At 50.8% G+C, this 16,703-nt stretch overlaps 2 protein-coding genes across 7 annotated transcripts in view; both read right to left on the bottom strand.

Annotated features, from left to right (window-relative positions):
• Window positions 1-4,824, bottom strand: part of Tmem63a (transmembrane protein 63A) — a 38,308-nt gene extending 33,484 nt beyond the window's left edge. Inside the window, exons 1-2 of one of the 5 annotated variants that reach the window (XM_075989327.1) lie at window positions 2,429-2,690; window positions 1,822-2,009 (exon numbers count right to left, since the gene is read on the bottom strand). Coding sequence is in view for 2 of the 5 variants with exons in the window: in XM_075989325.1 (XP_075845440.1) it covers window positions 4,417-4,780 (364 nt within the window). In the remaining 3 variants the exon portion in view is untranslated. Of the gene's footprint in view, window positions 1-1,821; window positions 2,010-2,099; window positions 2,699-4,044; window positions 4,187-4,416 lie in introns of those variants that run through there. The other 4 variants (XM_075989325.1, XM_075989328.1, XM_075989326.1 and 1 more) reach the window with 4 other exon arrangements.
• A 3,106-nt stretch (window positions 4,825-7,930) lies between these two features.
• LOC142858406 (left-right determination factor 1) lies at window positions 7,931-10,853 on the bottom strand. Of its 2 annotated transcripts, XM_075987589.1 has the most exons (5): window positions 10,604-10,853; window positions 9,482-9,524; window positions 9,278-9,379; window positions 8,845-9,090; window positions 7,931-8,294 (listed from the first exon to the last, which is right to left on the bottom strand). In XM_075987589.1, the coding sequence occupies exons 1-5, from the start codon at window positions 10,851-10,853 to the stop codon at window positions 7,931-7,933; spliced, it is 1,005 nt and encodes a 334-aa protein (XP_075843704.1). The 2 variants fall into 2 exon arrangements, with proteins under 2 accessions (XP_075843704.1, XP_075843703.1); XM_075987588.1 differs by having other exon boundaries at window positions 9,278-9,524.
• Between the last annotated feature and the right edge of the window lie 5,850 nt (window positions 10,854-16,703).

The following is a 16,703-nucleotide window of genomic DNA, read 5'->3' as shown; positions in this document are numbered from 1 at the left end:
GTATGTCATCGGCCCTCCTCCCTCCGCCATGCAGGTGGAGCACCCGAGACCCTCAGCACAGAGTCAGGAAAGCCGAGCACCGCATCTCTGTGCTGGGTAGGGTTCACAGAGACTGGGAATGGCCCAGATGATCAGACTACATGACCCACCTGGGTACACAATGAACAGATGCCCTGAGAAGGGGTAAATGAGGTAAAGGGATGGGGTGGTCAGAGGTAGCCACTGCTGTGGCTGAGGAGGTGCTGAAGTTCCTCTAGCCTCAAGTGCTTCTGGGAAAATAACTCCTTCAAGAGTCCTCAGGGAGCCGGGCGGTGGTGGCGGCGCACGCCTTTAATCCCAGCACTCCGGAGGCAGAGGCAGGCGGATCTCTGTGAGTTCAAGGCCAGCCTGGTCTACAAGAGCTAGTTCCAGGACAGGAATCAAAAGCTACGGAGAAACCCTGTCTCGAAAAATTCAAAAAACAAAACAAAAAAAAAAGAGTCCTCAGGGTATACAGAAACAGGCAGGAGAAGGAGAGAGGGCCACAAAGGCTGGAAAGAGGAAACCTCAGACACCAGTAGGTAAGAACAGGAACAGCCAAGAACACTGCTGGTTCTTCTGAGCCAAGGACAAGAGCCCTCTCCAACTATCTATCCTCAGAATGTCAGAGCTGGAATCTCCAAGACTGGTTGTACTTGGAACCCAAGTTTTGAAACTTTATGACTACTTGTCCCCCAAACCAAGAAGCTGGATGCAGCAGGATTGAGCCTTAAAACCTGACTCTTCACTTAGTGGTAGTGGTGCATGCCTTTAATCCCAGCACTTGAGAGGCAGAAGCAGGTAGATCTCTGTGAGTTTGAGGCCAATCTGGTCTACAGAGCAAGTACCAAGGCAGGTTCCAAAGCTACAGAGAGAAACCCTGTCTCAAAAAACAAAAAACAAAACTACAACAAAAAAACTTGACTCTTCACTGTTCACATGGTGCTTCCCCAAGAGAGGCAAAAGCGGGAGGCATAGCCAGAGAGGAGAGGCCTAGGCCCTCTCCTAGGCGAGGCTCAGGGCAAAGCAGGTCCCTAGCTCCGCCCTCTTCCGTCCACACCCCCCCCCCAACAGAAGGCTCAGTGTTTCAAGCAGACACAGCTGCAGGCTATGGCACCCCTGGAATTCCTGGCAAATCTAATAGAACTCTCTAGAGTCTGTCCCCTGGCACTGGAGACTGGGGACTTTGATGCCTACATTCTGGCCTACTCTACACATAATTTATGAGTGGAGAATCATAAGAAAACACCTTCCTCCTTAGGCGCCCGCCTCCCCAAATCTGCTGAAGTTATGGTCCCTAGAGGACTTCCTCAAAGTCCACTTCTTCTACCTGCTACAGAGACCAAACCCAAGTATTAGGGACAAAAAACGGGGTGGGGATGTGGGGAACTGAAGCAGATGTCTGAACTACCTAAAGTACTAGTAAAGTATCCAATTCTGACTCCTGACACTGCTGTGCCGGGGAACACACACACACAAAACTCTCTTACACACACTCGCACAGTGCAATGAGGTTGATAGCAAATGAGGGGAGGGTATGGGGGTAGGGGTTCAATTCCAATTCTGGCTCCTGGGACTGTTATGCTGGGGAACACACACACACACACTCGCAATGTGCCTGACAGGAAGTGAGGGAAGGATGGGAGGGAGACAGGCCTAATGGATCACTTTCACGTCCTATAAGGAACTTGCAGTGGCTGGAGGAAGAAGTTGTGTATGGTGCTATAGCCATTGGTTAGTGGCTGTGAACAGTCATGAATGTCACCTCCACCTTGAAGCTGCTTTGTCTCGTTTAAACCTCACCCAGGAAATAAGGAATGGTCTCGGAAGGCCTGCAACCCCAGCACTCAAGGAGGAAATAGGAGGATCGGGATTTTAAGACCAGCCTTGGCTACAGAAAGCTGAACCAAACAGACTTGGCTCCAGGCTCAGTGCTGACACCTCCTGAGGCTTCCGGTGCCCCTGGCACTAATAGAAATCTCCACATAAGGCTGTTTCAAAGAAGAAAAAAGTGACCAGGACATCAGTACTTTGAAACATCCCTGTCTGGCGGTGCAACGCCTTCCATTCATCACGCTTACCAGACACTGTAGAGAGGAAGGACTGTGGAGAGAAGTCCTCAGTTGAACCAGCCCCCCCACAGTTCCCTAGTTTCAGTGAGTCAGGCTCTTGCTTCCTCATTTCCTGCTAAGTTGTCCACTTTGACCTGCCCCTGCAACACCAACCCTCACAAACTATCCTATAGCAAACCCAGGTCCCCCAGTGTCACGTAAGTCACAGGGGTGACCCTCCTCCAGTTTAGGAATCAGAACAGCGGTACTACAGCACCCTGCTCCTACTCTCTGACCTGCCTGGATGTCTCTCATCCCACAGGCCATTTCCTGGCTTTGCTCAGTGGGTCTCCTCCTACCTGGCTCTTCACCTAAACTCCCAGACCTCCACCAGCTGGCGGTGCTCTTCTGTGTGCCCCGTTCCTCTCTCTTCACACAGCCCCGCCAGCTTCCTGCTTCTTGTCCCGTGGATCAAGTCCTGCTAAAATCAGGAGGGTTTCTCTTCCACAGAAGCACAGTGGCTGTGGGCTAGAGGTGGCCAAAGCCTCATACAGACCCAGAGGGCTTCTGCAGCACCCCAAGGTCCCCTAAGGCTAGAACTGGGGAAAGGGAACTGGCCACAAAGCAAACAAGGAGGGCTTGGAAAGAGAAAGGGGAAAACATCCTCATAAACGCTCACAAAGGGACATTGTCCCAGGGAAGGGAGGAGCTGAGGTGGAGCTGGGGTGAGAGGAGGGGCTCTCCGAAATCACTGTTTCAGGGGCTTGGAGAAACAGAGGCCTTGACCCCAGGAAGGTTCCTCTGGCTCCCCTTCCCCAACAGCTCAGTCACACTCCTAAGTCATTTTTCTCTTGCCAAGCACATTTCCCAGGACAATTTACAAAGTTTGGTAAAAACTAAGGGAGGCGGGTGTGGTGGTACTCCCATTTAATCCCAGAGTTCAGGAGGCAGAAGCAGGTGGTTCTCTGCGAGCTCGAGGCCATCGAAAGAGCCAGGCAGTAATACTCCGACTTAAGGAAAGTCAGACTGGAAAACCAGACAAAAGGAAAACCCTGAGAGCTCAGCCAGCAGGGAGGGTGGCCTGGGCAAGAGGTCAGACCCACCTCCTCAGGCAGACACCAAGCGCCACCTTACCCCAGCATCCCCCAAGGGAAATCAAACGCAGCAGAGCAAACATGGAAGACTTGGGAAATGAAAAGAGGAGGAACCTTTAAGACCCACAGTCTCAGACCCTCATCTCTTCCAGCCAGGGGCAACTTGTTCCCACCCACCATCTGCGTGAAAAGCCAGAGGCTGCCGCAGAACATTCCCTAAGCTCTCAATGAGCCAGCCCTTTTTCGCCTTCTCAAAGGAACGTGCTCTGAGAGGGCAGGGGGGAGCGCACCCATCGAGGGGCAGCCAGACCAAGCTCAGAAGGCTCTCGGGGTGAGGAAGAAGCCAAATTAGCCCCAAGGGCTAGGAACACGCGGCTCAGAGCTAAGCGTGCTCTGAATGTGCAGCAGACCTGTGCTCCAAAAACATCGCTAAGAGAGAGGGGCAGGGGGCGGTCTTGAACCAAAAAAAGTAACTAGTCACTGTGGCCTCAGTAGCCTTGCCTAGGTGCACACCCTTAGCAATAGTCAGCATCCCACATTCAATGAGTATACTCATACACGGAATGCTCAGTATTCCACCATCTCATCTCCACCCAAAAAAAAAAAAAAAAAAAAAAAAAAAAAAAACCCTCCACGGGGCTGGCTCTGCGAACCAACTAGAGCTTCAGGACAGAAAATGTGTTCCCTTTTGCAAAAGTCCCTACAACTGTTGGTCCCTGCCTGGGACTAAAACTCCACCCTACCCGAGGTCTCAAGTAGCCAGGCTGATCAGGTCCCAGGATAAGTTTTCGGATGTGGTTTCTTTACCGTCGCAGCTCACCCCCCCCTCGCGCCTCCCCCGGCCTTCCCCAAGTCCCCAGGTTTCCTCCACCCGATGCTACCAAGGCAGGAGTGGTCACCAGGATGGTACAAAGCCCGCTTTAGCCGGATCTAGCCTTGTAAGGAATTAGAGAGGGCTCCGAGGTTGCCCGCCGAGTTAGACCGGGAGATCGGACCCCGCAAACAAGCTCCAAAGCCCGCGGAGGAACAGGGAGGGAAGTCAGCCACGCAGTCAAGGGCTGTCAGGAAGTCCCAGCGGCGCAGGGTTTGATTGGCACTGTCTAGCCACCTACCCGGCTACTGCTACCCCGACAGCTACCAGGGCAGGCGACCCGGGGCGTACTGCCCCGTGTAGACCCCCGCCGGCACATCCTGGAAGCGGCGGGGAGCGACCTGCCACCCCCGCCCCCGCTCGGCTCCCCTTCCCACTTTACCTGCGGTGGCGGTGGCGCGGCGCGCGCGCCGGGGAGGAGGGGGGTAGGAGTGGTCTGGCCGCACCTGGAGGGGCGGGGCAGCGTCCCCACCACTTAAAAGTTGCAAAGTGAAACTCCGGCGCCTCTTGCACATGCGCAGAACTGCGTCCACGCCTTCCTTAATTTGGACTGTTCGCCAGCGCCGGCGCCAGCTGGACCGCGAAGACTGTGCGCCGGACAGTGAGCCTGTATGTGGTTCTCTAACCCTGGTCCACGCGTGGCCGTCCTCACCGAAGTCTACGGTCGGGATCAGACCATATAAAGCGCACAAGGCCTGGAGAGGACGTCTCGGGGCTGCCTTTCCTTTGCCCCAACACATCCCCATTGAGAGGACACTGGGCCAAGTCTAGGATGGTCGGCGCTGGAAAGCATCTGCAAACGTTCGTGATCGGCTCTGTGTGGGGTTGAATGTCCCCAGGAACTTCATAAGCTGGCCCAGTTGGGACGCAGTGCGGGGGAGCACCGGGGCACAGTAGACCTACCCTGCACCAGTCATCTGTAGCCACAGAGAGGACCGCCGCGGTAAGGAGCCAGGACCTTGAAAGTTCCAAAGCTACGTCCTGCCCTAAATAAATAAAATACAGCATTTCTAGAGTTCCTAGGACCACATGGTTACTGTTCCGGCCCGGGCCACCAACGTTGCCAACTGCGGCCAAACACGCTGTGTGTTCTGGATGGGACTTGGAGGTTTCCAGCGAACCAGCGGCCTCTGCACCTGCCTTGCCCCCTCACCCAGGGCAGGATCGTCGCTGGATGTGCTGGGGAATGGAATAAGGACTGTGGCCGGGCCACTGCTGCAAACTACCTACTTGCAGGCCTGTTTCCACAAGGAAAAAAATGGAACCAAAGCTTGCTTTAGGGTCCTTGCCAGCACTAACCAACTTCATGCCGGAACTGCTCCTCGTTCCCCAAGGCACAGCTTTGCCCCTTCTCTGACCTCGCTTCCATGCCTGGGCTTTCATCTTCTACTGTAAAGACAAAAATATCCTGGCAGTTTTCCTGTCCCTGATTCTAGCTGGTGGCTATCTGAAACAGGGTGTCTTTCCTCTCTCCGCTCTCCTCTCTCTGACTTCCATCCTCTCTCCCTCAAGCGCCTAGCTAACAGTTATTTCTCAGAACTTTCCTCTGTCCTTATCTTCCCTTAGCTCTGCTTGGCCACGCCCCAGCTCTGCTACTGCCTTCGTTAAAGACCCCACAGCTATCTGGCTTCCCTAGATCCCTGGTTATCATGGTCCCCCGGTCATTCCTCTGGCTCCTCAGATTGGTTCTGTCCATTCTCCCTGCTCCACACATCTTTAGTCCTCACTTCCTGCCTTTGTTGATGATGCTGGCACCTGCCTGACCTGGCTCCTGGGGTCTAGCCCCAGTCCTATTAGGATGGTGGCACCACTACCAAAGAAAAGAACACGTTAGGACCCCTGATAACGGCAGAAAGGCTTTCTATGGCTGCTCTTCAGTAGGTGACAGCTGTCTCAAAGTCCAGAGAAGGCAGTGGTGTGATGCTCAGGGTGCCAGTTGACAAAACAGACCGAAAGCGATGAACAAGGGGCTGGAGATGTAGCTCAAGCTGTCAGAGTGCTTGGGTAGTGTGCACGAAGCCCTGTGTTTGATCCCTAGAACCACAGAAGTCAAACATGGTGTACAAGCCTGTAATCACAACACTCAAGGACCAGGCCAGTGATGGCTCAGGGGATGAAAGTGCTTGACATGAAAGCCTGACCCCCCCCCAACCACTGTTTTTCTGTTTTTGTTTTTTGTTTTAATTTTCGAGACAGGGTTTCTCCTTAGCTTTTGGTTTCTGCCCTGGAACTAGCTCTTGTAGACCAGGCTGGCCTCAAACTCACAGAGATCTGCCTGCCTCTGCCTCCCGAGTGCTGGGATTAAAGGCATGCACCACCACCGCCCGGCTCAAAAACCACTGTTGTTTTTTTTTTATTTTTATTTTATTTATTTTTTGGGGGGGAGGGGGTCGAGACAGGGTTTCTCTGTGGCTTTGAAGCCTGTCCTGGAACTGGCTCTGTAGACCAGGCTGGCCTCGAGCTCACAGAGATCTGCCTGCCTCTGCCTCCCGAGTGCTGGGATTAAAGGTGTGCGCCACCATAGCCCGGCTCAAAACCCACTATTGAAGGAAGAAACCGGCTCCCAAAAGTTTGCCCTCTGACTTCTACAGCACATGCTAACTGGCTCTCTCTCTCCATACACACACACACACACACAATTTAATTTTAAAAATATTTAAGGTCATCTTTAACTACATATGGAGTTGGAGGCCATCCTAAGCTACATGACACTTTGTCTCAAAGAAAGAATAATGCTGCCAGGCGGTGGTGGTGCACGCCTTTAATCCCAGCACTCGGGAGGCAGAGGCAGGCGGATCCCTGTGAGTTCGAGGCCAGCCTGGTCTACAAGAGCTAGTTCCAGGACTGGAACCAAAAGCTACAGAGAAACCCTATCTCGAAAATCAAAAGAAAGAAAGAAAGAAAGAGAGAGAGAGAGAGAAAGAAAGAAAGAAAGAAAGAATAATGCTAAAATAAAAGCAAGCAGCTCCAACGTGAGACCCTGTCTAAGAAACAAACCCAGGACTAGCCGGGATGTGCTAGTCAGTGGGTAAAGCAATTATGGAATCTCTGGTTCCTTAAACCAGAGCCATGGGCCTTAGGGATTGCACCTATTTAATGGATCAAGATGAGATGGTTGAGGGCACAGCTGGAGGGTGTGGAAGTCTTAGCTGACAGCTGAGTATACTGGCAGAGAGACTTCAGAAGTCCCTTCCCTGGGCTGAGATTCTGCATTAGTTATTTCTTCAAAGTCTCTGTAAACATGGTATCCTACCATGCTACAGATGATGCTGTAAACGGCTCCCTGTATCAGTCTAAAAGGACAAAAGGAGTGAGCCCTGTTCTTCTAGAGTTATGAAGGATTTTTTTTTGAGACAGGGTTTTTCTGTGTAGTCCTGGAACTGGCTCTGTAGAACAGGCTGACCTCGGACTCAGAGATTCACCTGCCTCTGTTCCTGTCTCAAAAACAACAAAACAAACAAGAAAGTTACAGAACGAGACGTATTTTATTCACATCTAGCAAAGTCCATATTACCTAGGTTGAGCATGTTTGATACACTTGTGTCTTAGGGACAAAGTTACAAAGTCACTGGGGCTCAGTGACAGGTTAAGGGAACAATGGCAATTAGGAATTCTGTTCTTAGCTTACAGTAACTATACATGTTAAGTGCTTTAACATACAGTGCAGTGACTAGAACAGAGATGGCTAGGTAGGGCCCCCTAGTGGCCAGTGAGTCACATTCCTCATAACAAAGGTAAAATTTAGGGGAAGAGCCTGGACTCCAATACAGAGAGTTCAGCAAAGAACACAGACAGGGCATTAGCCCATCAGGGATTCAGAATCCCCGTCTCTCAGTACAATAGAACACTTCAGATATACATGAAAGTCACATCGTTGGGGAGGCCACTTCCTTTGCCTATGGCTCCAGCCTCCTGGGTATGAGAGCCCCATCAGAGGCACAACTACACTTCTGCACCCTCATGTTGGGCAGGCTGACCACCTGAGGCCTGGTCCTGCCTCCCTCCTTCATGCTGACAATCATGGGCAGAGAAGTCATCTCTGAGGCAACACACTGCCGTGGCCCCAGGAACGGCCACTTGATGGTCAGGGACTCAGGCAGCTGCAGGCAGCTGCCCACACACTCATAAATCAGGAACCCTGGGGGTTCAAGGATCCAGTTCTCTGCCCACTCCATCCCCTGCAGGTCAAGGTACATCTCTTGGCGACAGCATCGAGTGTCTTCAGTCACAGGTGCCTCGGGATCACAATTGCCTTGAGCCCTGTGGGAATGAGACATCAGAAGTCAGTTGAGAAGGCGAGAATCCGGGCATCTGGGAGGAAGACTTAAGATCCAGCTCTCCACTGGGTTGGACGGTAGTGGCACAGGCCTTTGATCCCAGCATTCGAGAGGCAGAGGCAAGCGGATCTCTGCGAGTTCAAGACCAGCCTGGTGTCTACAGAGCTAATTCTAGGACAGCCAGAGCTATACAGAGAAACCGTGTCTCAGAAAAGAAGGAGGAGGAGGAAGAGGAGGAAGAGGAGGAAGAAGAAGAGGAGGAGGAGGGCTGGGTATATAGCTCACTGGGAGAACACTGGCCTGTTGTGAAGCCCTGGGTTCTGGCCCAAATGCTACGGCAAAGGAAACGACTGAATCGGATATTTATGTGGGAGTGGATAACTAATAACTAAAAAATATTTACTGGGGGCTTCCTAACAGTCAGAGGGACTTTTCTAAAGTCTCACACTCTGAAACTTGGTCATTTCACAGTTAAGTCAAATTACACATTTGTCTCTCGATTTCACTTATCAAGTTAACCCACAGCGTCTTACCCGTAGTCCTTGAGATCCAGCGTGTGCAGCTCCAGCTGGGGCTCACCCCGCCCCTCGCTGCCCGGTGCCCCTTGAGCAGCAAAACGGACCAACTTGTGTGCACTCCACGTCCCCGGACCCAGATGCTCCCTCTGCACCGACACCTGCAGCAACAGTGGCTGCCTTGGCCGACTCAGCTGCTGCCAGAAGTTCACTGCCTCTGTCACGTCGAAGGCCTTCCAGCCGCTCTCATGGATGGACACGAGCCTGCGACACAGCTGTGCGTCAGGCGAGGGGACTGGAAGATTGTCTCTAGTCTACTAGGAGAGGAGTCTCCAGTCCCGTCCTGTCCCCATCCCATCCTCTGCTGCTCCCCTTCCAGAGAGAGAAAGAAAGAAAGAGAGAGAGAGAGAGAGAGAGAGAGAGAGAGAGAGAGAGAGAGAACCTCCTATACCTGGAATCGATGAGAGCTGTACGGTTAGAGCCGTCTTCACGGAAGCGTAGCCACTCAATGGTGACCCGAGCCCGGGCACTGTGTGGGGACAGCCTCTTTTGCCTCCGGAGGGCAGTTGTGGGGACCGGCTCCTGGAACAGCCGCAGCACGGCCTGCACCAGCTCACTGTTAGGCGGCAGCCGCTGCTCCATGCCAAACACTAGCAAGTGTGTGGAGGTCTCGGACACCAGGAACCTGCCTGCCACCTCTGTGGTTAATGGACAAAGTCAGCCGGACCTCTACTGGCACCAAGACCCAAGGCCAAGGTTCCTTACTAATCCACAGGAAGAACTGGGTGCAGGAAGCCCATGAGCACGGGGGAAAAAGAAGTACCTCTCCCTACCTAAGAATTATAAATTTTGCAATGAGACCCCGAATACTAAAACAATCGGTGGGGTTGTGTCTTTTTTATTATCAGCTGCCACCCCTGGTGGTGGCTTTGAACCCCTGTGTAATGAAGGAGCTGGTGGGGTTCAAGAGCGCAGCAATGCAGTATTCTTCAGCGAAGGTTGCAGGAGAAGATAGTTGGAGAGTACAGAGTCAATGCCTCCTCCACGAAAGAGGAACGGGAGCCTGTGGACATCTTTATCAGGACTGCAGGAGCCTGGGGCAAATGTTAAGGGCTGTCGCATCCTGAATGGCACCAGTCACTGTGAACATGGGAGGCTCTAGGATAGCCGGATGGTCACCTGAGCGGCCAGCCACACCTATCCTCAGCAGTCACAGCTATCGCCTGTTCAGAACCAGCATCCTTCTGTCTCCAAACCAAGGTACCATAAATCTGAGGATGTGGCTGTGCCCTAGAGCTGATTCCAGCGGGAAGAGGCGGTGCTACCCTGCAAGCCCTTGCTGTCTTGACAATGAGATACTTATACTCTCACTCTTCCGAACTTTCTGCTACCCGGGGCTGCCCCTACCCAGCCACTGTTCTCTGTTCATGGCAAAACAGTCCACCACTATTCCAGATGGTGACCCCAGGAAGTTCTATGTGGCCTTGACCTTTCCTGGGGCTCTGTTTCCTCCATTCTCCTCCTCTTCTCTGCTCCTGAATTTAACAGCAAGTTTAGCCCCCCTTTTCCTATCCCCAAGGGTCCTTCAGTGCACAGCCAGGTCCCCAGCGCCCAGACCCAGCGCTCTCCCGGACCTGCTCCTTCTAAGAAACCCCTCAGAGTGTGACCCCATGGCTTCTACTCTGAGTCCCACAAACCCATGGCCCATTGACACCACAGGTGGAAGACCTGTGAGCCTGCCTTGCCTAGAGACTAAGGACAACGTGGGAGGGCTTACCTCGAAAGTTCTGACTGAACCTCTTCCCTCGGGAGCGGCTGGCATGGCTGTGCTGTAGCAGGGCCACGTACTGAGCCCTCACATGGGAGGGGATGGCGAGCCCCTCCACATCAGCCTTGTCCAAGACCGGTGGCTGGCTAAGCTGCAGCTGTTGCAGTAGGCTGGCCAGAACCTGCTCTCCAGTCAGAGCTGCCCCAGGGCCAACCAGGGACAATACCCAGAGTGCCCAGCAGAGCCACAGGGACCGCATGGTGATGCCCAGGGAAGGAGCTGTGGATGCGTGTGTCCCGAAAGAGTCTTGAGTCTACAGAGGGCTGGTGCAGACCAGCTTTATAGTTGGCCCTGGGATGGGGGGTGGGGAAGAAGGAGGAGAGAGGTCACACCCCTGGGACCTCCTGGGAGCTCAGCATGAAACAAGCCCCTGAGCCCTGAGGAGGGGCTGTCTAGAAAAGACACAAAGGCCTGTCTGGACTGAGAACATCTGGTCACCACTGTCTGTTAGTTGTATGTCTCAACACTGACTTAAGGGTGCCTAACCAGTTAAGACATTCAGGGTGGGGGCATGAACAGTTCAGTGGTAGAGTACCTGCCCTGCACACATGAAGCCCCAAATCCAGCCCCAGGGCTGCTCGGGAGGCAGGTCCTGGAGCTCACTCTCTGCTGGGTGCCTGTTCCCAGTGTCTGGAATGTGTGCTTATAGTCTTGTTCATTGCTGCTTCCAAACCCTGGAAAGAACCAAATACCAATCAACACCTGGGCTCTCCAACCGACTTGCTTCGCCGTATGCCTGGCCAGGTGTTCAAAAGACTTCTGGGACTGATAGGAGCCAGCATGTCCTACTTTGGGTAGACCTCCCTTGGCTACAAAGCCTGGGACTGGCCAACAAGAAGCTCCATCCTTTCCTTTCCTTGCTGTATAGAAATTAGAGTTGAAAGTCCACCCTCTCCCAATTTTTGAGCCAAGAGAATAATGACTCAGAAAAGGGGCAATATAAAGATCAATGCCCACAGCTGAGCGGTGGTGGCACACACTGTTAATCCCAGCATTCTGGGAGCAGAGGCAGGCCACCCTGGTCTACAGAGTGAGTTCCAGGACAGCCAAAGCTACTCAGAGAAATTCTGTCTTGAAAGACAAAAAAAGGGGGGAGGCACATAGTCAGTGCTTTCAATATCTCTAGTTATTTTCTGCCATCTTCTGCTCAGGCACCCAAAGAGAGCCAGATGGACTCAATGCAATGTGCGTGGCTGCAGGCGGGAGTGGGGGGAGTGGGGGGAGTGGGGAGGGGTTGGTGGTGGTGGTGGCTATACTCCAGAGTCTGCTCAGCCCTCCCCAGGACAGAGGCCGAACACCTGAATGTGGATTTGTGAATTGGTTGAAGCATTGTATTGGAGAAATAAAACTGAGCAATCCACCACAAGTGGGACTGCTGGGAAAACAAAACAAAGCCAGGACTGAATTTGGGACAGATTACACTAATATATTATTCATTGTTTACCTGTGGTTTGCATTACACCAGTCTAGAGCTTTTATTTGCAGATTCTGGCCACCTCAGTCAGGGGCGAAAGAGAAAAGCCATAGTGGATTGCAAGACTTGTTGCTGTGTCCCCTGGCTCTCCAGCAGGGCCACCCTTTGTCATGCAGAAGAGCAGCTGTCTTCCCCACCACTCCTGACTGGGTCTGACCCAGGTCAGGCTTGAGATTGGAAAGCAGACCCCAAGAGGGGACCCCTGGAATGGTGCTCTCAACACACAGAGCCTTTCCTAACTCTAGGCCAGTGGCCCAATCACGCTGGGAATGAGGGCTAAGGTAAAAGAGAGAAGCCTGCTGTCCCCCCAAAGACCTCCAACCACTCTCTGGCTCCTACAGTTTGACTCCAGAGGTTGGACACCAGATGAAGGCTGGGGCAGCACACTGCTATGGGAACAGGACATCATCTTGGGACTTCCAGAGTAGAGACCATCTGGAGTAAGATCAGACCCAAGGACCTCTGAAGTCAGCAAAGTGAAAGTCTTCCCAGGAGAGCTACGGGTGTCTGGGGTCCCCGCACTGGGCAGGCGCACACATTTGTGTGTGATTGCCCACGAGTCCCAGGCAGCCTGGCCGCACATCACGGAGTTCCCTAACCCCTGCCTAGGGCTGTACGGCCCTGCACTATTAACTTATTTGAAGGGATGAACTTTCTAAATGTAAGTTGACATTTTTTTTTACTCTTTTGAAAATAATTACAACTCAGAAACCTTCAAATCTATGAAAGTGAATTTAGGAACAGACTGGTTCTTCTTCCCGTGTTCCTGCCAGCTCCTTTTACCTCAGGCTCTCCTACGAATATCGTGGGAAGGCTTTTCTCAGTGTGCAAACTCCACTAACCATCACTTGCATACCTACCATGTTTCCAAAGTATAATTTTTTTAGTCTTTAAAAAGCAGTCTTCACAGATTTGGGGGAGAGTGTTGTTTAACTGGGTTTGTGTTAGGAGTTTTGAGGGGATGCGTGAGGGTGACTGCTTTGTTCGGTGAGTCCTTTTTGTTTTGTTTCTGCATAGTGCTGGGATTGAACCCCAGAGCCTGAGGGATGCTGAGGGACCAGAGTTGCTGAGCTGTAGTCCAGCCCTAATTTTGTTTTAAAGATGGGGTTTCGGGCTGGAGAGATGGCTCAGTGGTTAAGAGCATTGCCTGCTCTTCCAAAGGTCCTGAGTTCAATTCCAAGCAACCACATGGTGGCTCACAACCATCTGGAATGAGGTCTGGTACCCTCTTCTGGCCTGCAGACATACACACAGAATATTGTAACATAATAAATAAATTAATATTTAAAAAAAGAAAAAATAAAGATGGGGTTTCACTATGCTCCACTGACTAGCTTGCAGCTCCCGAATTTGAGTAATTCTTGCCTCAGCCTCCACAGCAAATTAATAGATAGGCGTGGGCCATCTATTATATAGATAGCCAGTTCCCAATTTTATATTTTTCCCAAGCCATGTTTTTAACTTATATATAGATATTTTAAAATTTTTTGTTGTTTTTATTTATTTTGGGGGGTGGAGCCACAGGTTATGGTATTTATGTAAATATCAAAGACGACTTTTAAGAGTTGGTTCTGCTCTCTCACCATGCGGGGCCTGGCTGTCAAGTTTGGCGTCAGGCACCATTATTCATTAAGGCATCTCACCGATCCATATTTTAATTTTTAAAAGCTTTTGGCTGGGCAGTGGTGGCACACGCCTTTTATCTCAGCACTCGGGAGACAGAGGCAGGAGGGTCTCTGTGAGTTCGAGGCCACCCCGGTCTACAGAGCGAGTGCCAGGATAGGCTCCAAAACCACAGAGAAGCCTTGTCTCGAGAAACTGAAAAAGAGGAAGGAAGGAAGAAAGGAAGGAAGGAAGGATGGATGGATGGAAGGAAGGAAGGAAGGAAGAAAAAAGAGAGAGAGGGAAGGAGGGAGGGAGGGAGGGAGGGAGGGAGGGAAGGAGAAAGGAAGGGAGAGAGGAAGAAAAAGAGAAATAGAGAGAGAGAGAAAGGAAGGAAAGAAGAAGGAAAGAAAGAAAAGCTTCTGTAATGTATATACTGCACATTGAGCACATTCTTCCTTGCGCCCTCTGGACCCTCTCCTTTCTCTCCCTTCTCTCTTCCCATTGGTCCTCCTTATAACCCAAGGCAGTTCGACTTTCACGATATATGTACACACACAATCTAGGAGCCAAAATGATAGCTAAGGTGCAGCATCTGTGTTTCTGAGACCACTTAACTCCCTTAGTGTGCTTACCTCCAGTTGCGCCCATTTTCCTGAAAACGCCATGACTCCATTCTTCACCCCTGGAGAGAACTGTTGAACCTGCACACCCCGTTTCCCTTTTCTGGTCCTCCATTTTGAGACATCAAGGTTGGTTCCCTGGCTCGCTGTTGTGAACAGAGCTGAATAATCACTGATGTGCAAGGATCTCTGTCACGCGCCAACCTCGAGTTCTTGGAGCAAATACCCAGGAAGGCTTTAACTGAGTCACGTGGAAATTTTCGTAATTTGTTTAAAGACACCTATGTACTGAGTTTCACAGTTATTGACAGGTTTGCATTCTCACCAACCAAGATTAGGGTTCATTTTCAAGTAAATACAGCCTGCTGGCCCTGTTTGTGTGTGTGTGTGTGTGCATGTGTGTGTGTGTGTGTGTGTGTGTGTATGCTTTCAGGGCTGACCCCTCTGCAGTGGACAAGCATATGGGAGCCCATCGTGGGACAGGCTAATTCTTCCTCTCCTGCAGAGATTAGCTACACACAGTTCTTTGTCTGGGGGTGAGGCCGTATGAAATGTCCACCCTTCCGTGTCGACATGTCTCCAGTTCTCTATTTTAAGCAGTCCAGAGCACAGTCTCTGCCATCCAGAATCCCCTTCCCAGGCGTCAGCCAGGCTTAGGTCGATGAGTCCTGAGCTCCACTTACTTGTTTACCCTGCCACGATCCTAGCCTCTAGGCAATCAGACCTTATCACGGCTGTGAGCAGGGTGGCAATTGAAACACACTCATGACTTATTTGGTTATTTGTTTGTTTCAGTTTTGGGAATGGAGTCTAGGACCTCCTGCATGCTAGACAGTCTCTCCTTTCTGACGCTAGCAAGCATGGTCAGACAGGAAGTACTACCGTAACAACACACTACAATGTGCACTTCCTTTTTTAAAGATTTATTTTATTTTAATTGTATGTATGTCCACGTGTAACCTGTCAAATCAACGTCTGGGTCCTTTATAGTCCTTGTAACAACGCTTAGGTGACTCACATTTCTGAATTCATCTCCTTTTGTTAGGTGCAAATGTAATAGCGATCAACAAAATTCTGTCTCTGTGTGTCTCTCTGTCTCTCTGTCTCTGGCCTTGCCTCTGGGTCTGCCTCTGGGACACACTCTCTCCCCTCCCCTCCCCATGTCATGTTTTACAGGCTGGGTTCAAACTCACTGTGTTGCCAAGGATGACTTTGAACCTGTCATCTTCCTGCCTCTGCCCTCCAAACACGCATGTTTTATTTAGTGCTGGGGATTGAACCCGGGGCCTAAGGCATGCTAGGCAAATACTCTACCCACTAAGCTCCTTCCCAGCCCTTTGCTAATGATATGAAGCTTTAGATCATGATCATAGGGAGTGAGGATACACACATAAGTGAGGGTGTCCTTGGAGGCCTGGGGCTGGAGTTTAACCTAATGTGGGTGCTGAGAATCAAACTCAGGTCCTCTGCAAGAGCAGAAGGTGGTCTTAACCACTGGGCCATCTCTCCACACCTGCTAATATAATATAATTCCTCTTTTTCAGAATTTATTTCTCTGGTTCCCTCCTTCCTCCCTTTCATGCTTAACTTTATTCTTTAATTTTATTTATTTATTTATTTACTTACTTACTTATTTTGTAGTACTGGCTACTATATGTTGGGCAAGAACTCTGCAAATGTCAGGCAGTGGTGCACACACCTTTAATCCCAGTACTCAGAAGCAGAGGCAGGCAGATCTCTGTAAGTTTGAAGCCAGCCTGGTTTACAGAGCAAGTTCCAGGACAGGCTCCAAAGCAACAACCCTGTCTCAAAAAAAAAAAAAATAGAAAAAAAAAGAAAGAAAAGAAAAAGAACTCTGCAGCTCTGCAGGTGAGGTCCTTTCTTTCTACTGTCTGACTCATTAGCTATTATCTCCAGATCAATGCTAAGTAACGACAGTAGATATCACTATCTTGCTCCTGATTTTAATAGGATTCCTTTACTATTTCCCCCACTAAGTATGAACTTTATAGTTGTGATAAATGTATTCTCATGTTAAGGAAATATCCATAGTAATTTTTAAAGTGGTGTGTGTGTGTGTGTGTGTGTGTGTGTGTGTGTGCATGTGCGTGTGTGTGCGCATTTGTGCATGCAGTATTTTGTTATTTATTAGTTTGACTGAACCCAGGACCTTGGGTATGCTAAGGATGTGTTCTATCACTGAGATACAGTCCCAGTTCAGTAAAAATTTGTTAAAAAAAATCAAGAATGGATATTGAATTATACCAATTTACCGAATATTTGGACCTATGGGAACTCTCATTAGTCAAAGCAGAAGCACTGCAGAGAACACCTTGGCAGTTCATTCTGT

This window comes from Microtus pennsylvanicus, chromosome 10 (assembly GCF_037038515.1).
Source record: "Microtus pennsylvanicus isolate mMicPen1 chromosome 10, mMicPen1.hap1, whole genome shotgun sequence".
NCBI classification, from domain to species: Eukaryota; Metazoa; Chordata; class Mammalia; order Rodentia; family Cricetidae; genus Microtus; species Microtus pennsylvanicus.
The sequence above is the reverse complement of the archived record's forward strand: the minus strand, read 5'-3'. Positions and strand labels throughout refer to the sequence as shown.

What these genes read in the sequence shown, in the direction of transcription:
- LOC142858406 (XM_075987588.1), bottom strand. Translation starts at nt 10,853, where the DNA reads ATGCGGTCCCTGTGGCTCTGCTGGGCACTCTGGGTATTGTCCCTGGTT. An exon ending in GTTCAGTCAGAACTTTCGAG is followed by an intron (nt 9,525 to 10,603) that starts GTAAGCCCTCCC and finishes CATTAACCACAG; the next exon opens with AGGTGGCAGGCAGGTTCCTG. An exon ending in ACAGCTCTCATCGATTCCAG is followed by an intron (nt 9,091 to 9,277) that starts GTATAGGAGGTT and finishes GCTGTGTCGCAG; the next exon opens with GCTCGTGTCCATCCATGAGA.